The following is a 27400-nucleotide window of genomic DNA, read 5'->3' on the forward strand; positions in this document are numbered from 1 at the left end:
TATTGTTAAGAAATATTTTTATTGTGCCCTGATTTATTTTACAACACAAAAGTGCAGGTTCACCATGTATACCAATTTTAGGCAAATTTGTGCTCAAATTGAGGTCACTGATAAGAGAAACAATAGTACCAAGGTCAAGTATAACTGTCATTATTCAGGCAATGTTACATGTGGTTGAAATGTCCTTTTTCTCACAGTAATTGTGATTTCATAAATAATACCTGCTGGAAAACTAGTACAAACAGCAGTGGGCTTCTAGTCTCGTGTCAGACTTTACAAGTAGCTGGCCAGAGGTCAAAGCTCACGTGATATTTGGTTCTTGGTGCGGAGATTACTGGGCTTCCAATGTCCTTTTTAGGCCTCCTCTTCCTTGAGTAGGCCCATAATGCCATCCCTCCTGGAGGTGTAGGGAGCGTGCTTCAGTCTTAGCAGGTGAGCAGGGAACAGGTTGCCACTGGGTGCGTACATCTCCTCCCCCTTCTGGCCCATCAGCGAACGTAGCGTCTTGTTCCGGGAGAGGATCTTGTTGTAGAACTCCACCCCTCCCTTGGCATAGATCTTGGACAGGCCTGCAGCACGGCGGTCTGATTTGTAGTCCAGCCATTGGCTGACAGCATCGGAGGTCAGGAAGTAAGACACAGCGCCCAGGCCTAGCGCCACTACATTCACTACGCCCCTGAAGATCACAGGCCCAGTGTGGAGCCTGAAGATCTGCTTCAGGGTCACCGAGTAGACCATCACTCCGGCCAAGCAGAATGGAGCTACAGCCGCATTCAGCACAGGCCCGCCCACCTCAAGACGAGCTACCTCCCTCGCCACGGCAAACTTCTGAGCCTCTGGGGAGAACACTAGAGCATCCTTCAGGGCCGTGCCGATGACACTGTCCCACTCCACCTTCTCACCATTGATGAGTATGGTGCGGTTGGTGATGCCAGCCGGGTCGTCCAGCGTGCTGTTGAAGTTGGCAGGGATGCCAATCTGGGCACCGGAGGGAAGCCAGGGTACGCCAGCCCCAACAGGGTGGAAGCCAAACGACGCGAAGGCACTATAAGCATCAGGGGCGCCCACGTCAGAATCCTTCAGCACCTGTTTGAAGACGCTCTCCAGCTTCTCAGAGAGGCTGGCTGGTTCTCCTTTGTTCCAGGCCTGATACAGCTTCCTATAAGTGTTCTCTGGGAATAAGTGGTAGAACATTTGGGCCGCAAACACCCCACCGCACCCAGCGATGAGAAGCGGCGTCCGGTACTTCTGTACCATCACGGCATACTTCAGAAATGGAGACACCATGGTCGTAATCTGTTAGACACAGACTTCAGAGGGATGGATCTGCAGAGAAACAGAATTATAACGTTAATGGTTTTATATCTGACAAAGCAGGTTTGACCTGGCTGAATCAGTTGTGACAAAATACTGTCAGTGAATAGGCCTACTCTTGTTTTAGGAATAACAAATATATACTCGCCAGTGTTTCCCCCAGGATATTTTTCCAGCAGTGGTGGAAAGGGTGGGGGGGTTAAATGAATATAGGGCCACCGCTGCTAAATTAATACTGGGAAAACACTGCTCTCTGTGAGAAGTTGGGGAACAATGAGGACTTAACTGTTTTTATTCTACTGTGATTGCATACAACACATTCGCATAGGGATGTGTTGAGAATGTATGGGGTCCTAGAATTCATCCAGACGATCTGAACTTGGTGACAACAGTGCATAGTGTAATATGGGCGGCAGGTAGCCTAGCGGTTAAGAGACAGTAATCGATAGGTCGCTGGTTCGAATCCCAGAGCAGACTAACGTTTAGGCCGTCATTGTAAATAAGAATGTGTTCATAACTGAATTGCCTAGTTAAATAAAAAGTTACACAATTGAAAAATTGGTCGATGTGCCCTTGAGCAAAGTACTTAGCCAACCTTAATCGCTCTGGATAAACGCATCTGCTGAAAATGTAACAAGAAAGTCTCACACTAATGTTCCAATTAGCAATTATGTTATCCTGTTGGTCAAATCCAAAATGCAATGGAGACGAGTGCAACTAGAAGCCAGATTATTGTGTTAGCTGGCTGGCTAGTTGGTTAGCATAGCCAGGACAGCCATCTCAATAAAATAACGATAGCTCTGCAAGACTGCCAGGCAAGTGAAGCAATACTAACAGCTTGAAAACACACACTGAACCAACAGGTAATGTTGCGTTTCATAAAACGTTTGGATCACTCACATGCCATAGACGTCTATGTAAGGGCAACTGGACTTTAAAAGGGTCGTCACTAATTACCACAGCCACAAAGTCATACACCCCGCCTATTTCTACAATTTCACTTCTTAAAATTTGATTTTAAACCTAACCTTAACCCTAAACTCAACCACGCTGCTAACCTTAAATTAACACCAAAAGCTAATTTTATTTTTCATAAATTTGTAAGATAGACATTTTGACTTTGTTGCTGCGCTATATAGTGGAAACCGCTTATTACGAAGGCAACAACGCCGTAAAGCAACTGTTTTTACGACACTTTTACCTTAATGCCTAGTCACTACGTTAATCAGTGACAAAGGCGTCAATCTGTTTACGCTGCAAGTATATCAAACAGTGTATAGTGGGTTAAAGTAGTGTATTTGTAATGCATTCATGTTTTGCTATCGTAGTCTGCTGGAATAGTTTCATTTACGAGTCACGCTATTCACTTGACCACAAGGGGGCATACTCTATTTTACCGCTGCTTCAAATAAGTGCAAAGCAAAGGTACATTATCAGCTTGTTCGACCTCTGAAGGAAGGAGGGAGGCATTTGTAAAGTGTTCAAATATAGGGGCTACTCCATTTTACAGCTGCTTCAAATAAGTGCAAAGCAAAGGCACAGTATCAGCCTATTAGATCTCACCGAAGGAAGGACGGAGGCATTTGTAGTGTTCTAATGGGGGTTGTTATAAATAACACATATTACTATATTTAGTGTGTGTGTGTCACAGAGAAAATGCAAAAACCCCTGTCACAATGATATCAAAGTTCCATCCTCTCTATTTGTCTCACATTTTCAGAGTCATAGCCAGGTATGAATCATTTAGCTTTCCAGGCTCCCATATCACTGTTCTTCCCTGTTCTCCAGACTGTTGCTGGAGCTGCCTGTCGCTGTGGGCCTGATGGGTAGAGAATGCTTGATTACCAACCGGCTCTTTTCTCTTTTTCTGGGGATTTACCAACATTATGCATCTGGGTAATTACAGTGTGCATAACACACTTCTCATGCATTATTACTGCCAGACACACATTGATCAGTGTAGGAATGTGTGTTCAGGCCCTGAGCTGTAATGATGTGCTCAATAAATGTCCAAAATGTCTGTGAGCTGTTATGAAATGTTTATGGTGTTGTTGGAATATGCAGGAGATGCACATTAAATGTAACTAGGTGGATGTGATGCAAGGAACGTTCATTACTTAGTCGGCACATTCGCTATACTTACACAACATTTTTTGTGACAAAACCATCAGTTAACCTAGAGTTGAAAATGCCATAGAAACCCATTTAACTTGTATTTTTTATTCGCTACATGGGAATTTTACCCCCAAAGTTATTATGTGCACTACGTATGTATGCACAGACTATCTGCAACAAGTACATTTGATGGAAGCACAACTCTGATGGGAACATTCACAAGGGTTTCCCTTAGCCTAGGCTAATTGCGGCATTTGGCCAATAAAAAAATGAAAAGCCAGTAAATAAAATTGTAGCAAGCCAAATTGTCCAGGAGAGACTGTCTATCATAGCTTATACCCAGAATTCGTGCTTCAGCACAATTCATGCCTTGCGAGCACGTGAGCCTCCAGCTTAGGACAGAGCAAGCGAGAGAGGAGCCTTTGCCTAGGCCACTGTTGATTGTGAAGATGGAAGCTTTTTTCATTGAATTAAAACAAAAGTTAGAGGAAAAAGAGCATGCCTATAGTGAAAAGACTATAAGGGGAATTTAGTATGTTTTAATATTGTAGTGGAAGATAGGAAGAACGTTGGCATTGCCAAATTCCAGGCTACTGTGCAACTCCCTATTCAGGTGGGATGCAATTTTGGAACTTACATTTATTTATAATTATTTGTTATATCATTCTTATTATTGTATATCATTGTTATTATTGTAAGCCTATTTATTAATCAATCCCACATTTTTAAATATGCAAAACCTGTTTTGTTTAATTCTGTTGACATTTCATTGGCTAAATTAAATTTGATCTGTCTTTTTAATTGTGTGCTCCATATTTAGTTTAAGATGGGTTATTAGTAGGTCTGTTGTAAAATAAATAACATTAGCCTATTTTGGTCACTTGTTGGGTAGGGTAGGCAGTTGCCTTTGATGGTAATTGCTGCAATATATCTTGTTCAGAACTTTTGCGAAGGTTTAAACCATATTTAATTCTGTTGAGCCATTTTCTTTGTCCAATTTAAGTTCCAACTGTAATACCGTTTTCCACAATATAATAGCTTGCTCATAAATACCCTTACTTTTGATATTACCATAATAAAGTTTAGAAACGTTTGTGAAGGTGTGGTGTGGCGTGGCTATTATTTAGCTTTAGCTACTGCAAGCCTATGATACTGTCTAAACACTAAACAAAAATATAAATGCAACATGTAAAGTGTTGGTCCCATGTTTCATGAGCTGAAATAAAAGATCCCCTGTGGCTCAGTTGGTAGAGCATGGTGTGTGCAACGCCAGGGTCGTGGGTTCGATTCCCACGGGGGGCCAGTACAAAAACAAAAATGTATGAAATGTATGCATTCACTACTGTAAGTTGCTCTGGTTAAGAGCGTCTGCTAAATGACTAAAATGTAAATGTAAATCTTCCATACACACATAAAGCTTATACCTCTCAACTTTTGTGCACAAATTTGTTTACATCCCTGTTAGTGAGCATTTCTCCTTTGCCAAGTATATCCATCCACCTGGCAGGTGTGGCAATAAAAGGCCACTCTAAAATGTACAGTTTTGTCACACAACACAATGCCATAGACGTCTCAAGTTGAGGGAGCGTGCAATTGGCATGCTGACTGCAGGAATGTCCACCAGAGCTTTTGCCAGAGAATTGAATGTTCATTTCTCTACCATAACTGGCTCCAATGTAATTTTAGAGAAAGTACATTCAACCGGCCTCACAACCGCAGACCACATGTAACCACGGCAGCACAGGACATCCACATCCGGCTTCTTCACCTGCGGGATCATCTGAGACCAGCCAGCCAGACAGCTGATGAAACTGTGGAGTATTTATGTCTGTAATAAAGCCCCTTTGTGGGGAAAAACTAATTCTGATTGGCCTCTGCCCTCCCAGGCCCACCCATGGCTGTGCCTCTGCATCATTCATGTGAAATCCATAGATTAGGACCCAATGAATTTATTTCAATTGACTGATTTCCTTATCTGAACTGTAACTCAGTAAAATTGTTGCATTTTGCATTCACATTTTTGTTCAGTATAGATAATAATTGTACATGAAGTACAATTGGTGGGACTTTCTTTAACACTTTTAAAGTATTTTTGTGGTAGTGGTAGATGTTTAAAAAGTTTTACTTTACTATTTAAAGCATAGCAGTTTTAAAGTATGTATGGTTTAGAAAATCATTATAGTAGTGATAGTGTCTGCAGTAGTAATGGTGGTGACTGGTTATAGTAGTGGTAGTGTCTGCAGTAGTAATGGTGGTGACTGGTTATAGTAGTGGTAGTGTCTGCAGTAGTAATGGTGGTGACTGGTTATAGTAGTGGTAGTGTCTGCAGTAGTAATGGTGGTGACTGGTTATAGTAGTGGTAGTGTCTGCAGTAGTAATGGTGGTGACTGGTTATAGTAGTGGTAGTGTCTGCAGTAGTAATGGTGGTGACTGGTTATAGTAGTGGTAGTGTCTGCAGTAGTAATGGTGGTGACTGGTTATAGTAGTGGTAGTGTCTGCAGTAGTAATGGTGGTGACTGGTTATAGTAGTGATAGTGTCTGCAGTAGTAATGGTGGTGACTGGTTATAGTAGTGGTAGTGTCTGCAGTAGTAATGGTGGTGACTGGTTATAGTAGTGGTAGTGTCTGCAGTAGTAATGGTGGTGACTGGTTATAGTAGTGGTAGTGTCTGCAGTAGTAATGGTGGTGACTGGTTATAGTAGTGGTAGTGTCTGCAGTAGTAATGGTGGTGACTGGTTATAGTAGTGGTAGTGTCTGCAGTAGTAATGGTGGTGACTGGTTATAGTAGTGGTAGTGTCTGCAGTAGTAATGGTGGTGACTGGTTATAGTAGTGGTAGTGTCTGCAGTAGTAATGGTGGTGACTGGTTATAGTAGTGATAGTGTCTGCAGTAGTAATGGTGGTGACTGGTTATAGTAGTGATAGTGTCTGCAGTAGTAATGGTGGTGACTGGTTATAGTTGAAAAAGTAAGTAGATGAAAAGCCTGAACATATGAAAGTCGATATGTTGTATCAAGTATGAACGGTTTAAGAGTTTCTGTTGGTGTGTTATTTTATGCAAATGTATGTTAATTCATATAGTGATAGTCGATTTAAAAAAATATGAATTTGAAGTTAGGATAGAGTGAACATGTGAAATTTGGTTTGGTGTCTAGCTTGAAGGGTTCAATAATTAATGTTGAGTTATTTTACACAAATGTATATAGTTATAGTTGATCAAAGTTTTAAATAATTTAATAGTTAGGATAAATGTAATATGTGAAGTTGGTTTGGTGTATCTAGCTTGAACGGTTCAAGAGTTACAACTATTGTTGGTAGGTATTATACTGTAGGCTAATATGTTCACATTTAAGTAGTTATAATTTAGAGCGCAGACCAGAGTTAGTGTGAGGCAGAGCTAGCTAGCAATGCCCAGGGCTAGAGCTGGACCAGAGCTAGTGCAGACCAGAGCAGTAGTTGTGGTCGCAGTAGTGATCAGTGGTTGTGTCAGTAGTTGTGTGGTTGTGGTCAGTAGTTATGGTCAGTAGTTGTGTGGTTAGAAGTTCTGTGGTTGTGGTCAGTAGTGGTGTGGTTGTGGTCAGAAGTTGTGTGTTCAGTAGTTATGTGGTCAACAGTGTGTGGTTGTTGTCAGTAGTTGTGTGGTTGTGGTCAGTAGTTATGTGGTTGTGGTTAGTAGTTTTGTGATCAGTAGTTGTGTGGTTGTGGTCAGTAGTTGTGTGGTTGTGGTCAGCAGATGTGTGGTTGTGGTCAGTAGTAGTCCTAGGTTGAGTGGTCAGAAGTTGTGTGGTTGTGGTCAGTAGTTGTGTGGTTGTGGTCAGACGTTGTGGTCAGTAGTTGTAGCCAGGTGGTTGTGGTCGATAATTGTGGTGGTCAGTAGTTATGGTGATTTAGATGAGTGGTCAGAAGTTGTGTGGTTTTGGTCAGAAGTTGTGTGATTGTGGTCAGTAGTTGTTTTGTCAGTAGTTATGCTTTTGTGGTTAGAATTTGTGCGGTTGTGGTCAGTAATTGAGGTCAGTAGTTGTGGTCAGAAGTTGTAGCCAGGTAGTTGTGGTCAATAATTGTGGTGGTCAGTAGTTATGGTGATTTAGATGAGGGGTGAATAGTTGTGTGGTTTTGGTCAGAAGTTGTGTGATTGTGGTCAGTAGTTGTGATCAGTAGTTGTTTTGTCAGTAGTTATGTTTTTGTGGTCAGAATTTGTGTGGTTGTGGTCAGTAATTGTGGTCAGTAGTTGTGTGGTTGTGGTCAATAGTTGTGATGTGGTCAGTATTTGTGTGGTCAGAAGTTTTGTGGTTGTGGTCAATAGTTGTGATGTGGTCAGTATTTGTGTGGTCAGAAGTTTTGTGGTTGTGTTCAATAGTTGTGTGGTTGTGGTCAGAAGTTGTGTGGTTGTTGTCACTAGATGTAGTCAGCAGTTGTTTGGTTGTGGTCAGAAGGTGTGTGGTTGTGGGCAACAACAACGAGACGGCCTACAGGGAGGAGGTGAGGGCCCTCGGAGTGGGGTGTCAGGAATATATGGTGATGATGGTGGACTTCAGGAAACAGCAGAGGAGCACCCCCTTATCCACATCGACGGGACAGTAGTGGAGAAGGTGGAAAGTTTTAAGTTCCTTGGCGTACACATCACAGACAAACTGAAATGGTCCACCCACACAGACAGCGTGGTGAAGAAGGCGCAACAGCGCCTCTTCAACCTCAGGAGGCTTAAGAAATTTGGCTTGTCACCAGAAACACTCAAACTTTTACAGATGCACAATCGAGAGCATCCTGTCGGGCTGTATCAACGCCTGGTACGGCAACTGCTTCGCCCACAACCGTAAGGCTCTCCAGAGGGTAGTGAGGTCTGCACAACACATCACTGGGGGCAAACTACCGTAAATTCCGGACTATAAGCCGTAACTTTTTTCCCAGGCTTTGAACTTCGCGGCTTAAACAATGACGCGGCTAATATATGGATTTTTCCCGCTTTCATTTTTTTTTTTTTTTTTTAACACATTCTGTGACGTGCTCAGTTTTTTGGCGGCATGAAGCTTTCATTAGACCAATGAAATTGCCGAACGGGTTAAGGTCAAACAACTTTTTTGTTTACTGTTTAGATTAAATTGAGCGCTCTCAAACTTCCCATCATTCTGATTACGGTAGTCATTTTGTCACCCTCATCATGGCAAAGACACGGAGAAATGCATATGATGCAGCTTTCAAGTTGAAGGCGATTGATCTGGCTGTTGGAAAAGGAAATAGAGCTGCTGCACGGGAGCTTGGTCTTAATGAGTCGATGATAAGACGTTGGAAACAGCAGCGTGAGGAATTGACTCAGTGCAAAAAGACAACTAAAGCTTACTGCAAAATTTTTATTTTTTGTTACAAGCCGTGTTTCGTTAAAGCCTATTTATTTTTGTTACAAGCCGTGTTTCGTTAAAGCCTGTGTAAAGTTCATTTGTTTCAATGTACCGGTAGGCACCTGCGGCTTATAGACATGTGCGGCTTATTTATGTAAAAAAAAAAAAATTGTTTTAATTCAGTGGGTGCGGCTTATATTCAGGTGCGCTTAATAGTCCGGAAATTACGGTACCTGTCCTCCAGGACACCTACACCACCCAATGTCACAGGAAGGCCAAAAAGATCATCAAGGACAACAACCACCCGAGCCACTGCCTGTTCACCCCGCTATCATCCAGAAGGCGAGATCAGTACAGGTGCATCAAAGCTGGGACCGAGAGACGGAAAAACAGCTTCTATCTCAAGGCCATCAGACTGTTAAACAGCCATCACTAACATTGAGTGGCTGCTGCCAACATACTGGCTCAAATGTCTAGCCAATTAAAAATCAGATGTAATAAATGTATCACTAGTCACTTTGAACAATGCCACTTTATATAATGTTTACATACCCTACATTACTCATCTCATATGTATATACTGTACTCTATACCATCTACTGCATCTTGCCTATGCCGTTCGGCCATCGCTCATCCATATATTTATATGTACATATTCTTATTCATTCCTTTACACTTGTGTGTAAAAGGAAGATGTTGTAAAATTGTTAGATTACTAGTTAGATAGTAGAAGCACAAGCATTTCGCTACACTTGCATTAACATCTGCTAGCCATGTGTATGTGACCAATAAAATTTGATTTAATTTAGTTGTGGTCAGTAGTTGTGTGGTTGCGGTCAATCGTTGTGGTCAGTAGTGGTGTGATTGTGGTTTGTAGTTGTGTGGTTCATTTGTTGTGGTGTCAATATTTGTGTGGTTGTGGTCAGTAGTTGTGTTGTGGTCAGTAGTTGTGTGGTTGCGGTCAATCATTGTGGTCAGTAGTTGTGTGGTTCATTTGGTAGCAGCACAAAACAGGGTACAAACATTATTGGCTACAGACAACAGCACAAAGGGCAATGACTCTAGCAAATACGTTTTGTGGATCAGAGTACGGCATTTATTTGGTATTAAAGCACTGTATGTTAGCATGTTTTTCACACTTGCTTTAGCCATAGGCGAGCAGTGTTGCCAATACTACTGTTCCCTAGCAACGCTTTGCTTGGTGAGAGAGAACGTCTTCATAGCTTGACAAATCCCCATGATTTGTGAACTACTGACCACTCAACTTGCCTAGCAACGCTTAACTCGCAGGAATGAATGTCTTCATAGCTTTTCAAATTCCCTTGATTTGTTCATCTGTTTCAGACCGAACAGCTAGCGCTAAGATTTCAAATACTTTCCCGTTCTGGATGACATAGAATGATAAAGAGAACATTTCTAATGCTTACTAGCGTTGTCCTTTTCCAGAATCATTCTCCGTGTTATAAATAACTTAACTGGCTAGTTTGCCTGTCTCTATAGAGGAGTACGGCTGTAACCCTCTTATTGGATAGAGTGGATTACGAATTCTACCAATACAAAGTTACAGCCGTTTGACAGAGTTTAGAGTAACAAAAAGTGTCTAGCTAACGTTTATTAACAGCTCTCCATGTAATCATTGAGCAGCCTGAACGGAGCCGTTGTTATGGATACTCACAGACACAGAGGGCAAAAATGTTGACGTGGGTGAAGAGAGTGACCACAATTACTAACCACACAAATATTGACCCCACAACAAATGAACCACACAACTACTGACCACAACTACTGACCACAATGATTGACCGCAACCACACAACTACTGACCACAACACAACTACTGACCACAACCACACAAATATTGACCCCCACAACAAATGAACCACACAACTATGCTAGTTCTGAACGTCACATGCTAATGTAAAAAGCTGGTTTTTGATATAAATAGGAACTTGATTGAACAAAACATGCATGTATTGTATAACATAATGTCCTAGGATTGTCATCTGATGAAGATCAAAGGTTAGTGCTGCATTTAGCTGTGGTTTGGGTTTATGTGACATTATATGCTAGCTTGAAAAATGGGTGTCTGATTATTTCTGGCTGGGTACTCTGCTGACATAATCTAATGTTTTGCTTTCGTTGTAAAGCCTTTTTGAAATCGGACAGTGTGGTTAGATTAACGAGAGTCTTGTCTTTAAAATGGTGTAAAATAGTCATATGTTTGAGAAATTCAAGTAATAGCATTTCTAAGGTATTTGAATATCGCGCCACGGGATTACACTGGCTGTTGCGTAGGTGGGACGATTTCGTCCCACCTAGCCCAGAGGTTTTAAGAACAAATTCTTATTTACAGTGACGGCCTACCAAAAGGCCTTCTGCGGGGACGGGGGCTGGGATTAAAAATATAGGACAAAACGCACATCACGACAAGAAAGACAACACTACATAAAGAGAGACCTAAGACAACAACATAGCATGGCAGCAACACATGACAACACAGCATGGTAGCAACACAACATGACAACATGGTAGCAACACAACATGGCAGAAGCACAACATGGTAGCAGCACAAAACAGGGTACAAACATTATTGGCCACAGACAACAGCACAAAGGGCAAGAAGGTAGAGACAACAATACATCACGCAGCCACAAATGTCAGTAAGAGTGTCCATGATTGAGTCTTTGAATGAAGCGATTGAGATAAAACTGTCCAGTTTGAGTTTGTTGCAGCTCGTTCCAGTCGCTGGCTGCAGCGAACTGAAACGACTGACATTTTTTTAAATAAACAAAGGGTCGCTATAGTTATTGTTATTTGTGGTCTTAAACATTATTTTGAGTAAATTATATGAGGGGGGAGGGTGTTCAATCTATTTTACAGTACAAGGTCATGTAAAAATATTTTTTTAGTTGGGGAGGGGCGTTTTTTTTTTTTTTATGACACCTTGAGATGGACCAGCCCTGATCTGTCCCTAATGTAATTTCATTTTGAGATAGACCACTCATTGTAACTGTGCATACATTACACATTGATGCTGTGAGATTCATCAAATCTCAGTAGGGCATGTTCAGTAGAATTACATTGTATATCTACACAAAACGAGCAAGAGGCTATGATCAGCTCCAAGAGAGAAAGCTCCTCTTTGCTTTTCCCTACACAAGTCTCCATGGCAACTGGCACTGGCAGACATTCGAGAATCTCCTGGCCCTTAAAAAGGGAACAGTCAAAAGAAGCAGGTTACCCATTCCCTGGAAACATGCTGGTAATAGAATGGATTTTGTGTTCCTCACATAAAGGTTTAAGATCTGGGCTTGCTGCAGCAGTCTTTAGACCAGAGTACAACTACACCACAGCCTCCCTCTACTCTACCAGCATGAATATGAACACCAGTTCAGTTTAAAAACCGCATCCCTTTCGTAATCCCCTTTTAATACCACTGAACGAGGTCACTAGGCAACATGGAACACATGCTAGCAGGACAGAAGGAGTAAGATGTATTTTAATGATGGGAGAAAAGAGCTCTGGCTGCCACGGTGACAAATGTAAAGCCTGGCTGAGGGTCAGTGGCGGCAACGTCATTGATGTTTTTTCAGACGTCACTGGCCGAGCAATCCAGGGTGTCGAATGGAGATTGGTATTATCAAAGGCTTCTCATTGGTAACCTTTGGCGCTCTCCCTCATTTGACTATGGATTTTCAGTATTTATTAAGCCTGGGTGTTTGTAGCCTACATAAAGGTCAAAACACTAGTGGATGGAAAGCTTTTGACTAATCTGAATACTGCTGCTAATGATGTGTTTAATTCTTTCATGCAGTAGAGGGAGATTATGCACACCAATGTAGAATGCGTACAGGCAGCCTTTTGGGGACCCTAAGTGAGATTTGGTCGGGGGGGGGGCACCAAGTGGGCAAATTTTTTATTGCCCCCCTTCTTGACCAAGGAGAGAAAAATGTAAGTTTTAAAGGTGACTTCCTGCCAAAAAAATTTTTACAGCTACGTTCCTGCAATTCTACACATTTTGCCCTGATTAATTTCAGTGATACAGTGCCTTCACAAAGTATTCACACCCCTTGACTCTTTCCACATTTTGTTGTGTTACCGCCTGAATTTAAAATGGATTACATTTTTATTTTGTGTCACTGGCCTACACACAATACCCCATAATGTCAAAGTGGAATTATGTTTTTAGAAATGTTTACAAATTAATAAAAAATGAAAAGCTGAAATGTCTTGAGTCTCTTCACAATCCCCAAGTCCAGAACAGACTATGGGAGGCGCACAGTACTACATAGAGCCATGACTACATGGAACTCTATTCTACATCAGGTAATTGATGCAAGCAGTAGAATCAGATTGAAAAAACAGATAAAAATGCACCTTATGGAACAGCTGGGACTGTGAAGAGACACACACACACACACACACACACACACACACACGCATAAGGGTGCTACCACACGCACTCTACACACACGTACATTGTAATATTGTTGTATGGTGGTATTATACTATTTGTATTGTAGAAATGTAGTGGTGTAATAATGTTATATGATGTACTGTTTTATCTTTTGTTTTATATGCAGAGCCCCACCTGTTTAGCTATGTTATTTTGACATTAATACATGTCACATATCAGTTTGCAAACAATGTAAAAAACGTTTAGTTAATAAAGCTGCATACAAACATGGTCTCTTTTTTGCTTATTGAGTTTGACAGCTCCATAATGCAGGTGTTTCAGCTTAGCTCAGTGCTTTCTGTGGTGGTGGGCCAGCCAGCGGAAAATACAGAGCGTAAGGGTTGGTAAGGTTTTCTAGTTGTACTGTGATTGGCTCAGTGTTCTGTCCCTCACGGGGACACTATGTCGCTGCAAAATCTACGGGGAGAGCTAGAAAATTCAAGCCCCTTGAGTGCTGCCATAGAGTTACATTAGAAGTGCCCATCCAAGAAGGCTCAAGGTCATTGGCGACAGATAAAATTACGTCAAATCACGTTATATCTACCGTAGCTTTGATTGGACTGATCATGTCAACATCATACTTTCAAAATGTTAGCTAGCAAGCTAGACAAGCAGTCATCATCATGAATCCTGTAGACAATCTACTGGCAAATCCTTTTCAACCCTTGTCATATGAAGAGAAATTATAGATAAATTGTATCGGTGCTCATCGGCCATTTGATATAAACATTACACAAGTTGGAAATCGCAAATTCAACAATGAGTGGTTTGGAAGGAATCAGTGGCTAACTGCAAGCGTTGCAAAGCAATCACTAACCTGCTATTCAGTAGAGTGGGTGTATGGTCCAAGTCTGGGTTTAAGGATCTCATTTCTAAGCTTAAAAGGATAAACATTCAACACCATGGGCCATAAAAGGTTGAATACATTGGCCGTGCTGGAAACTTGGAACTGGGAAATCTCAGACTTCAGTGAGTTCAAGACAACTGGGAACTAGCCAGGTGTAGCAGTGGTAAGGATTCACTCCATGGTGCTGAAAAGAAAGCTCTGCTGTTGGGACTGCTTTATGCAGGCGCTAACAGTGTGTGGGCAGTGTTTGTCACCGTTATAGTGCAATTCATGTAATGTTTAGTGTTGTGTAGTGACTTCGCTGGCATGCATCAACAAATGTTGGGGGGAGTTTGCCCCACCAAGATTTACATGCTAAAATCTCCACTGGTAATGTAAGTGCCTTAATGTGTTTGGATCCCTTGGCAGCAGCTAATGGGGATTCTAATAAATACGAATACAAGTACAAATAAGTGTTCAACCCCTTTGTTAGGGCAAGCTTAAATATGTTCAGGAGTAAAAATATGCTTAACAAGTAACATAATAAGTTGCATGGACTCACACTGTGTGCAATAATAGGGTTAAACATGATTTTGGAATGACTACCTCATCTCTGTACCCCACGTATTATCTGTAAGGTCCCTCAGTCGAACAGTGAATTTCAAATACAAATTCAACCACCAAGACCAGGGAGGTTTTTCAATAATTCGCAAAGAAAGGCACCTATTGGTAAAAAAAAAGCAAACATTTAATATCCCTTTGGATGGTGTATCAATACACCCAGTCACTACAAAGATCCAGGTGTCCTTATTTACTCAGTTTCCGGAGAGGAACGAAACCCCTCAGGGATTTCACCATGAGGCCAATGGTGACTTTAAAACAGAAACAGAGTTTAATGGCTGTGATGGGAGAAAACTGAGGATGGATCAACAACATTGTAGTTACTCCACAATACTAGCCTAATTGACAGAGTAAAAAGAAGGAAGCTTGTACAGAATACAAATATTCAATAACATACATACATACTGTTTGCAACAAGGCACTAAAGTAATACTGCAAAAAATGTGGCAAAGCAATTAACTTTTTGTCCTGAATACAAAGTGGTATGTTCGGGGCAAATCCAATACAACACATTACTGAGTACCACTCTCTATATTTTCAAGCATGGTGGTTTCTGCATCATGTTTTGAGTATGCTCGTCATCGTTAAGGACTGGGGTGTTTTTCAGGATAAAAAATTAACGGAATGGAGCTAAGCACAGCTGTCAGGGTATTCAAATAGTCAGGAGGGGTGAAGTCAGGCGCAGGAGACCAAGGTCCGTGAAAACACGTTTTAATAGTTATCAGTCCAATACTGCCAACAAAATGCAAGGCAGGGCGAAATACAACAAAAGTTAAGAGTCCGTAAACAGAGTAGGGGCGCAGCCCAGGAAAACTTGTATGCCTTAATAAACAAATGGCAGAGGGAAAACCTAAACCCCAACCTAACCAATGTAGACAAAAACAATCCCGCACAATCCCCAAACCTAAACAGACAGACTAAATAACCCCCCCACTAACGACCTAACACAATACAGGTGCACACAAAAAACAGACCTCACCAAAAGAAAATGAAAAGAGGATCGTGGCAGCTAGTAGGCCGGCGACGATGACCGCCGAGCGCCGCCCGAACGAGGAGAGGCGCCACCTTCTGTCAACGTTGTGACAACAGGCAAAATCCTACAGCAAAACCTGGTTCAGTTTGCTTTCCACCAGACACTGGGAGATGAATTCACCTTTCAGCAGAACAATAACCTAAAACAAGGCTAAATCTACACTGGAGTTGCTTATCAAGAAGACAGTGAATGTTCCTGAGTGGCCGAGTTACAGTTTTGACTTAAATCCCCTTGAAAATCTATGGCAAGACCTGAAAATGATCATTGCTAAATAACCAACAACCAATTTGACACAGCTTGAATACATTTTTTAAATGAATTATCTGCAAATATTGTACAATCCAGGTTTGCAAAGCTCTTAGACTTACCCAGAAAGACTCACAGCTGTAATCGCTGCCAAATGTGATTCTAACATGTATTGACTCAGGGGTGTGAATATAAATGAGATATTTCTGTATTTCATATTGAATAAATCAGCAAACATTTCTGAAAACATGTTTTCACTTTGTTATTATGAGGTATTGTGTGTAGATGGGTGAGAATGATATTTTTTTAATCCATTTTGAATTCAGGCTGTCTTTCACAACAAAATGTGGAATAAGTCAAAGGGTATGACTATTTTCTGAAGGCACGGTATCACGGAAATAAGGTATGATTTGTGGAAAGGTTCATGTTGTGATAGTGTTAAAGGTCCAATGCAGACTTGTTAAAAATTGATCTCAATATCAAATCATTTCTGAGTTAGTTAAGTACCTTACTGTGATTGTTTTAAATTAAAATGGTCAAAAAACAAACAAAAATAGCTTCTTAGCAAAGATAAATTTCTCAAGAAAGACTTTGCTAGGACTGTCTGGGAGTGGTCTGAGTGTGGAGGGGAAAAGTGAAAACTAGCTGTTATTGCAGAGAGGTTTGGGACTCTTTTAGGTTTATTAGCTAATTTACCGCCTGGTGATGTCACCAGGCAGGCCAAAACTCCATCCCACCAAAAAAGGCAGAAATTTTAGGCTGTTTGTTTTCTAATAAACTCTTACACTAAAAGGGAATTATCATAATTTTCACAATTTCACATTATTATTCCAACCTCATAGTGTGTAAATATATACTGAACAAAAAATATAAAAAACGCAACATGTAAAGTGTTGGTCCCGTCTTTCATGAGCTTAAAAATATTATCCCATACGCACAAAAAGTTTATTTCTCTCAAATTTTGTGCACGTATTTGTTTACATCCCTGTTAGTGAGCATTTCTCCTTTGCCAAGATAATCCATCCACCTGACAGGTGTGGCATCAAGAAGTGGATTAAACAGCATGGTCATTACACATGTGCATCTTGTGCAGGGGACAATAAAAGGCCACTCTAAAATGTGCAGTTTTATCACACAACACAATTCTACAGATGTCTCAAGTTTTGAAGGAGCGTGCAATTGGAATGCTGACTGCAGGAATGTCCACCAGAGCTGTTGCCAGATAATTGAATGTTAATTTCTCTACCACAAGCCGCTTCCAATGTCATTCTAGAGAATTTTGCAGTACATCCAACTGGCCTCACAACTGCAGATCACGTACAACCACGCCAGCCCAGGACCCCCCCCACACACACGTAAAAAAAGACCTTGAATTCAATAATCAAATTAAGATCCCATCACCACTGCTTCATCGGTTGAGCAATCAATCAGTTTGAGTGGAGACCAATCTATCAATCTAGCGACCCTTGACATGATTGCCTCCAAGCAATTTACAAAAGCTAAATCAATAGTGTACTTCTCCATTCATTGAGCAGGGAAGAATTATTTTAGGTTTCAAAGACCCCTTTGGGTTTCCAGTTTCAGATTATGATTTTTTGCTCAAGGGATCATTGTTTATGTTTGTTATTCATCTTCATGATCAAAATCTCTTTAGAAGACAGAGAATGATGTAGTATCTTGCTATTATATATACACATAGTAATCAAAGGGAATGGCAGTTTACTGGAAAACAATATGCGTGGAATAGATGATTTGGTTCCCGGAAGCCTCACATGCACTAATGTAATTCAGCATGGAAAGGGGAGGTTTGAGTGAACATGAGGTGTTCCAGGAACTGCAGCACACTGCGAAAGAGAAGGGAGAGAGAGCTGTCCATTTCATGCCCATTAGCCGCTGTAATGAGTCTTGTAAAAGCCAGGAACAGCATCTAACGCATTACTTATTTATAAAGGCAATCCTGATATCAAGCAGCACAGCACAGGACCTGTCCGCCATCAGATTATTCACAATCACGTCGCTCCTACCGCTGCCACCTTCCCTGTAGACACAGGTCTGCTCCTATCGCCTTCTCCCCACCATTAGCCACTTTATGGTACAAATCTGTGTGTGTGTGTGTGTATAAACAACCTGCCTTTGTCCCTTACAGTTGGTCTGATAAACCTAAAGGTAACAGTTTAGCCCTAAGAAGATAAATTCCTAGGAACTTTTAAGATACAAAATGAATAAAAGGTCTGTTCAGTGATTTCTCTTTAATGAATACACTCTTAGAAAGAAACAAAATCCAAAGGGGTTCTTCGGCTGTCCCCATAGAACCCTTTTGGGTTCCATGTTGAACCCTCTGTGGAAAGGGTTCTACATGGATGCAAAAAGAGTTCTACCTGGAACCAATAAAGGTTCTTCAAAGGGTTCTGCTATGTGGACAGCCAAAGTACCCTTTCAGGTTCTAGATATAACTCAACAGCTCTAAAATCCAAGATCAACTATGATCATAAATTCACACCACTCGACCATGCAACAACACCAGAACACCTTGAAGTTACACTGTTCCAAGCTGCCAGAATTGTGAGTCAAATATAGTCTGTGTTACAGTGTGAACAGTGTCAGGAACATCATCTGATCTCATAAATCAAATTTTATTAGTCACATGCGCCGAATACAACAGGTGTAGACCTCACAGTGAAATGCTTACTTACGAGCCTCTAACCAACAAGCAGTTAAAAAAAATGACTGATAATAAGAAATAAAAGTAACAAGTAATTAAAGAACAGCAGTAGAATAACAATAGCGAGACTATATATAGGGGGGTACAGGTACAGAGTCAATGTGCGGGGACACCGGTTAGTTCAGGTAATATGTACATGTAGGTAGCGTTATTAAAGTCACCATTTTCATTTTATATTTTAAACATTTAATTTCACCTTTATTTAACCAGGTAGGCCAGTTGAGAACAAGTTCTCATTTACAATTTGTAAGGGCTGTCGTGAGAGAGAGTAGACCAAGGTGCAGCGAAGTTAGTGTTCATCATAGAATATTTAATAGCAGAGAGAACACTATACAAAACAAAATGAGAAAATTGACAGTCAAACAGTCCTGTCAGGTGCAAACACTAACAGAAACAATTACCCACAAAACCCAAAGGAAAAACATGCTCCTTATGTGTGACTCCCAATCAGCAACAACGAGCTTCAGCTGTGCCTGATTGGGAGCCACACACGGCCCAAAACAAAGAAATACAAAAACATAGAAAAAGGAACATAGAACGCCCACCCAATGTAACACCCTGGCCTAACCAAAATAAAGAACAAAAACCCCTCTATGGCCAGGGCGTTACACAATTGCAACCTGGCCAAGATAAAGCAAAGCAGTGAGACAAAAACAACAGAGTTACACATAAACAAAAAGTCAATAACAATAGAAAAATCTATATACAGTGTGTGCAAATGTAGAAGATTAGGGAGGTAAGGCAATAAATAGGCCATAGATTCGAAATAATTACAATTTAGCATTAACACTGGAGTGATAGATGTGCAGATGATGATATGCAAGTAGAGATACTGCGGTGTAACGACCGACGCCGGACAGGAGAAGCAGGTACGGGGAGTCAGACATTTATTAGGGAACAGACGTAGAATAAGACAGGAACAGCGTCAGCACATGGGTAACATGGACATATGACAAACAATGCAGCAGTGGGGAACAGAGCTGGGGAACTGACAAATATAGGGGAGGTAATAAACAGGTGATTGAGTGAGTCCAGGTGAGTCCAGTATTGCTGAAGCGCGTGACGAGGGAAAGCAGGTGTGCGTAAATGATGGTGGCAGGAGTGCGTAATGCAGGGCAGCCTGGCGCCCTCAAGCGCCAGAGGGGAAGTGCGGGAGCAGGCGTGACATTACCCCCCCCTCTAGGGGCGCCACCCGGCGTCCCACCTGGGTGAGCCGGCCGAGACATGGGCGCTGCGTAAGCCGGCTGGGGGTAAACTCCCCACGAACCGGCTGCGGCATGGGAGCCTGGCGAGCCGGCTGCGGCATAGGAGCCTGACGATCCAGCTGAGGCAAGAACGCCTGTCGATCCCGCTGCGGCATTGAAGCCCGCTGATCCGGCGGAGCATGACGTGGGATGGGAACCTGCCGAGCCAACAGAGGCAAGGAAACCTCTCAAGCCAGCTAGGACGTGGAAGCCGGATGAGCTGGCTTAGGCACCCCCGGTTCCTTCGGCGGAGGAATCCAAGCTTGACGTCACCTACAAAACAAGAAAACCCATGGGCCGGCTGCGCGAACACGACCTAATGATCGTGCTGAGGCCCGACGTGGGATGGGTGCCTTCTGAGCCAACCGGGCAAGGAAACCTCTCGAGCCAGCTAGGGCTGGCTAGGCACTCCCGGTTCCATCGGCGGCAACTCAGGACCGACGTCAACACTAACCGGAACGCCAGTGCTCCCCGATGCTTCGTGTGATAGCTGCTGCATTCTGTAACGACCGACGCCGGACAGGAGAAGCAGGTACGGGGAGTCAGACATAGACGTAGAACAAGACAGAAACAGCGTCAGCACACGGGTAACATGGACATATGACAAACAATGCAGCAGTGGGGAACAGAGCTGGGGTACTGACAAATATAGGGGAGGTAATAAACAGATGATTGAGTGAGTCCAGGTGAGTCCAATATCGCTGAAGCGCGTGACGAGGAAAGGCAGGTGTGCGTAAATGATGGTGGCAGGAGTGCGTAATGCAGGGCAGCATCGCCCTCGAGCGCCAGCGAGGAAGAGTGGGAGCAGGCGTGACACTGGGGTGCAAAAGAACAAGAAGATAAATAACAATATGGGGATGAGGTAGTTGGGTGTGCTATTTACAGATCGGCTGTGTACAGGTAAATTGAAAGGTAAGCTGCTCTGACAGCTGATGCTTAAAGTTAGAGGGAGATATAAGCTTCAGTGATTTTTGCAATTCGTTCCAGTTATTGGCAGCAGAGAACTGGGAGGAAAGGCAGCCAAAGGAAGTGTTAGCTTTGGGGATAACCAGTGAAATATACCTGCTGGAGCGCGTGCTACGGGTGGGTTTTGCTATGGTGAATAGTGAGCTGAGATTATGCATAGATGGTAACAGCAGAGAGTAGCAGTGGTGTAAAAGAGGGGGGGGGCTGCAATGCAAATAGTCTGGGTAGCCATTTGATAACATGCTCAGGAGTCTTGTGGCTTGGGGGTAGAAGCTGTTTAGAAGCCTCTGGGACCTAGGCTTGGCGCTCCAGTACCACTTGCCGTGTGGTAGCAGAGAGAACAGTCTATGGCTGGAGGCTGGAGTCCTTGACACTTTTTAGGTCCTTCCTCTGACACCACCTGGTATATAGGTCCTGGATGGCAGGAAGCTTGGCCCCAGTGAAGCTTGGCCCCAACTACGTCTCAGACAGAGTTCAGTGCGTCAAATCAGAGGGCCTGTTGTCCAGACCTCTGGCAGTCTCTATCGGGGTACCACAGGGTTCAATTCTCAGGCCGAGTCTTTTCTCTGTATATATCAACGATGTCGCTCTTGCTGTGGGTGATTCCCTGATCCACCTCTACGCAGACGACACCATTCTGTATACATCTAGCCCTTCTTTGGACACTGTTAACAAACCTCCAATCGAGCTTCAATGCCATACAACACTCCTTCCGTGGCCTCCAACTGCTCTTAAACGCTAGTAAAACAAAATGCATGCTTTTCAACAGTTCGCTGCCCGCACCCGCTCGCCCGACTAGCGTCACTACTCTGGACGATTCTGACTTAGAATATGTGGACAACTACAAATACCTAGGTGTCTGGCTAGACTGTAAACTCTCCTTCCAGACTCATATTAAACATCTCCAATCCAAAATGAAATCTAGAATTGGCTTTCCATTCCGCAACAAAGGCTCCTTCACTCACGCCGCCAAACATACCCTAGTAAAACTGACTATCCTACCAATCCTCGACTTCGGCGATGTAATTTACAAAATAACCTCCAACACTCTACTCAGCAAACTGGATGTAGTCTATCACAGTGCCATCCGTTTTGTCACCAAAGCCCCATATACCACCCACCACTGTAACCTGTATGCTCTAATCGGCTGGCCCTCGCTACATATTCGTTGCCAGACCCACTTGCTCCAGGTCATCTATAAGCCTTTGCTAGGTAAAGCTCCACCTTATTTCAACTCACTGGTCACGATAACAGCACCCACCCATAGCACGCACTCCAGCAGGTATATCTCACTGGTCATCCCCAAAGCCAACACCTCCTTTGGCCGCCTTTCCTTCCAGTTCTCTGCTGCCAATGACTGGAACGAATTGCAAAAATCTTATATTTCCCTCACTAACTTTAAACATCAGCTAACCGATCACTGCAGCTGTACATTGCCCATCTGTAAATAGCCCATCCAATCTACCTACATCATCCCCATATTGTTTTTATTTACTTTTCTGCACACCAGTATTTCTACTTCATAATCTGAACATCTATCAATCCAGTGTTAATTTGCTAAATTGTAATTACTTGCTACTATGGCCTATTTATTGCCTTACCTCCTCACGCCATTTGCACACACTGTATATAGACTCTTTTTTTCTATTGTGTTATTGACTGTACGCTTGTTTATTCCATGTGTAACTGTGTTGTTGTTTGTGTCGCACTGCTTTGCTTTATCTTGGCCAGGTCGCAGTTGTAAATGACAACTTGTTCTCAACTAGCCTACCTGGTTAAATTAAGGTGAATTATTATTTCTTTTTTTAAATGTACCGGGCCGTTCGCACTACCCTCTGTAGTGCCTTGCGGTTGGAGGCCAAGCAGTTGTCATACCAGGCAATGATGCAACCAGTCAGGCTGCTCTCGATGGTGCAGCTGTAGAACCTTTTGAGGACCCATGCCAACTCTTTTCAGTCTCCTGAAAGGGAATAGGTTTTGTCGTGCCCTCTTCACGACTGTCTTGGTGTGCTTAGACCATGTTAGTTTGTTGGTGGTGTGGACGCCAAGGAACTTGAAGCTCTCAACCTGCTTCACTGCAGCCCCGTCGATGAGAATGTGGGTGTCCTCTTTTTCCTGTAGTCCACAATCATCTCCTTTGTCTTGATCACGTTGAGGTTGTTGTTCTGCCACCACACGGTCAGGTCTCTGACCTCCTCCCTATAGGCTGTCTCATCATTGTCGGTGATCAGGCCTACCATTGTTGTATCATCTGCAAACTTACTGATGGTGTTGGAGTCGTGCCTGGCCGTACAGTCATGAGTAAACTGGGAGTACAGGACTGGACTGAGTACGCACCCCTGAGGGGCCCCTGTGTTGAGGATCAGCATGGCGGATGTGGGGACGGCCCGTCAGGAAGTCCAGGATCCAGTTGCAGAGGGAGATGTTTAGTCCCAGGGTCCTTAGCTTAGTGATGAGCTTTGAGGGCACTATGGTGTTGAACACTGAGCTGTAGTCAATGAATAGCATTCTCACATGGGTATTCCTTTTGTCCAGGTGAGAAAGGGCAGTGTGGAGTGCAATAGAGATTGCATCATCTGTGGATCTGTTGGGGTGGTATGCAAATTGGAGTGGGTCTAGGGTTTCTGGGATAATGGTGTTGATGTGAGCCATGACCAGCCTTTCAAAGCACGTCATGGCTACAGACGTGAGTGCTACGGCTCGGTAGTCATTTAGGCAGGTTACCTTAGTGTTCTTGGGCACAGGCACTATGGTGGTCTGCTTAAAACATGTTGGTATTACAGACTCGGACAGGGAGAGGTGGAAAATGTCAGTGAAGACACTTTCCAGTTGGTCAGAGCATGCTCGCAGTACACATCCTGGTAATCAGTCTGGCCTAGCAGCCTTGTGAATGTTGACCTGTTTAATGGTCTTACTCACGTCGGCTGCGGAGAGCGCGATCACCCAGTCTTCCGGAACAGCTGGTGCTCTCATGCATTTTTCAGTGTTATTTGCCTCGAAGCGAGCATAGAAGTAGTTTAGCTCGTCTGGTAGGCTCGTGTCACTGGGCAGCTCTCGGCTGTGCTTCCCTTTGTAGTCTGTAATGGTTTGCAAGCCCTGCCACATCCGACGAGCGTCAGAGCCGGTGTAGTATGATTCGATCTTAGTCCTCTATTGATGCTTTGCCTTTTGATGGTTCATCGGAGGGCATAGCGTGATTTCTTATAAGCTTCTGGGTTAGAGTCCCACTCCTTGAAAACAGCAGCTCTAGCCTTTAGCTCAGTGCGGGTGTTGCCTGTAATCCATGGCTTCTGGTTGGGGTATGTACAGTACGTACCGGTCACTGTGGGGATGACGTCATTGATGCACTTATGTAGCTAATGACTGATGTGGTGTACCCCTCAATGCCATCGGAGGAATCCGGGACCTATTCCAGTCTGTGCTAGCAAAACAGTCCGGTAGCTTAGCATCTGCTTCATCTGATCACTTTTTTATTGATCTAGTCACTGGTGCTTCCTGCTTTAATTTTTGCACGTAAGCAGGAATCCGGAGGATAGAATTATGGTCAGATTTGCCAAATAGGGGGCGAGGGAGAGCTTTGTATGCGTCTTTGTGTGTGGAGTAAAGGTGGTCCAGAGTTTTTTTCCCTCTGGTTGCACATTTAACATGCTGATAGAAATTTGGTAAAACAAATTTAAGATTCCCTGCATTAAAGTCCCCGGCTACTATGAGCGCCGCCTCTGTGTGAGGGTTTTCTTGTTTGCTTATGGCGGAATACAGCTCATTCAATGCTATCTTAGCACCACAGACTGAGGCTGGCACTATGTAAACAGCTACAAAAAATACAGATGAAAACTCTAGGTAGATAGTGTGGTTTACAGCTTATCATGAGATACTCTACCTCAGGTGAGCAATAGCTCGAGTCTTCCTTAGATATCATGCAGCAGCTGTTATTTCCTCTGTCCAGTGTCTGTTCTTTTGCCCTTCTTTTTAATCTTTTCTTTTTATTGGCCAGTCTGAGATATGGCTTTTTCTTTGCAACTATGCCGAGAAGGCCAGCATCCTGAAGTCGCCTCTTCACTGTTGATGTTGAGACTGGTGTTTTGCGGGTACTATTTAATGAAGCTGCCAGTTAAGGACTTGTGAGGCATCTGTTTCTCAAACTAGACAAACTAATGTACTTGTCATCTTGCTCAGTTGTGCACCGGGGCCTCCCACTCCTCTTTCTATTCTGGTTAGAGACAGTTTGCTCTGTTCTGTGAAGGGAGTAGTACATAGCGTTGTACAAGATCTTCAGCCTCTTGGCAGTTTCTCGCATGAAATAGCCTTCCTTTCTCAGAACAAGAATAGACTGGCGAGTTTCAGAAGAAAGTTCTTTGTTTCTGCCTATTTTGAGCCTGTAATCAAACCCACAAATGCTGATGCTCCAGATACTCAACAGTCTAAAGAAGGCCAGTTTTATTGCTTCTTTAATCAGAACAACAGTTTTCAGCTGTGCTAACAATTGCAAAAGGGTTTTCTAATGATCAATTAGCCTTTTAAAATTATAAACTTGGATTAGCTAAAACAACATGCCACCGGAACACCATTTCCAGCTACAATAGTCATTTACAACATTAACGATGTCTACACTGTATTTCTGATCAATTTGATATTATTTTAATGGACAAAAAAAGTGCTTTTATTTCAAAAACAAGGACATTTCTAAGTGACCCCAAACTTTTGAACGGTAGTGTACATTACTCTTACAGAATTTCCACTCAGAGGACCGTTATTAGCATGCTTTAACCATTCAGATTAAATGCTAGATTATCAGATACTCAACAAGAAGGTCTGATTTCATTATTACTGAAACAGGAACCAAGTAGTCAATATAAAGATCCAGTCCATGAAATTTGTTTGAGGCCCCTTACACTTCAGTGCTGTAATGCAAGAATTCTAGCATAGTATATAGAGCTTAGAGTAAAAAATGTATTGTTGGATATTATTCATCCTAATCAGACAGGTTTTTTACATGGATGATACATTGGAGAGAATATAAGACAAGTCCTGGAAACAATAGAACACTGAAAAATCTGGGAAACCAGGCCTGGTATTCATAGCTGACTTTGGTCAGGCGGCCAAACTGAGCAATCAGGGGGGAAGGGCCTTGGTCAGGGAGGTGACGAAGAACCCAATGGTGACTCTGACAGAGCTCCAGAGTTTCTCTGTGGAGATGGGAGAACCTTCCAGAAGGACAACCATCTCTGCAGCACGCCACCAATCAGGCCTTTATGGTAGAGTTGCCAGAAGGAAGCCACTCCTCAGTAAAAGGCACATGACAGCCCTCTGAGTTTGCCAAAACACACCTAAAGGACTGTCAGACCACTGTCAGACCATGATGAAACCAAGATTGAACTTTTTGGCCTGAATGCCAAGTGTCACGTCTGGAGGAAACCAGGCACAATCCCACAATCCCTGAAGCATGGTGATGGCAGCCTCATACTGTGGGGATGTTTTTCAGCGGCAGGGACTGGGAGACTAGTCAGAATCGAGGGAAAGCTGGATGGAGCAAAGTACAGAGAGATCCTTTATGAGAACATGCTCCAGAGCGCTCAGCACCTCAGGCTGGGGCGAAGGTTCACCTTCCAACAGAACAACAACCCTAAGCACATAGCCAAGACGATGCAGGAGTGGCTTCGGGACAAATCTCTGAATGTCCTTGAGTGGCCTAGCCAGAGCCCGGACTTGAACCCTATCGAACATCTCTGGAGAGACATAAAAATAGCTGTGCAGCGACATTCCCCATCCAACCTGACAGAGCTTGAGAGGATCGTCAGAGAAGAATGGGAGAAACTCCCCAAATACAGGTGTGCCAAGCTTTTAGTGTCATACCCAAGAGGACTTGAGGGTGTAATTGCTGCCAAAGGTGCTTCAACAAAGTGCTGAGTATAGGGTCTGAATACTTATGTAAATGTGATATTTCCAGGGGGTTTTCTTATAAATTTGCTTTGTCATCATGTAGTGTGTAGATTGATGAGGGAAATAAACAATTTCATCAATTTTAGTATACGGCTGTAATGTAAAATGTGGAAAAAGTCAAGGGGTCTGAATACTTTCCGAATGCACTGTAAATGCCTAGAATATAAAGGTTTTGGAGAATCTCTTAAACAATTGGTTAAAGTTAAGTATAGTAGCCCTAGGTGTAAAATAGTAAATAAATGGCTACTTCTCAGAAAGTTTTAAACTGTCAAGAGAAGTAAAACAAGGTTGTCCACGTTCGGCATATCTACTTATTATGGCAATCGAAATGTTGGCTATCAAAATCAGATACAACAATAGTATCAAGGGCCTGGAAATCCATGGCTTAAAAACAAAGGTGTCATTGACCACTGATTCATGTTTTCTTTTAAATCCACAACTTGGATCCCTCCACAGCCTCAGAGGATCTAGATAATTTTTCTAACCTCTCTGAATTACAACCGAATTATGATAAGTGTACTATCACGTATTGGATCACAAAAAAAAAAAAATCTAACTTTTACATTATCGTGTAGTTATTAACC

General features: G+C 42.8%; 1 protein-coding gene across 2 annotated transcripts; it reads right to left on the reverse strand.

Annotated features, from left to right (window-relative positions):
* Positions 1 to 27400, reverse strand: tmem177 (transmembrane protein 177). 2 transcript variants are annotated; one of them, XM_014165443.3, is made up of 2 exons: positions 27380 to 27400; positions 1 to 1326 (listed from the first exon to the last, which is right to left on the reverse strand). In XM_014165443.3, the coding sequence occupies exon 2, from the start codon at positions 1285 to 1287 to the stop codon at positions 355 to 357; it is 933 nt and encodes a 310-aa protein (XP_014020918.1). In that variant the 5' UTR covers positions 1288 to 1326; positions 27380 to 27400; the 3' UTR covers positions 1 to 354.

The sequence above is a fragment of the Salmo salar genome, chromosome 21 (genome assembly GCF_965601325.2).
Source record: "Salmo salar chromosome 21, fSalSal1, whole genome shotgun sequence".
NCBI lineage: Eukaryota > Metazoa > Chordata > Actinopteri > Salmoniformes > Salmonidae > Salmo > Salmo salar.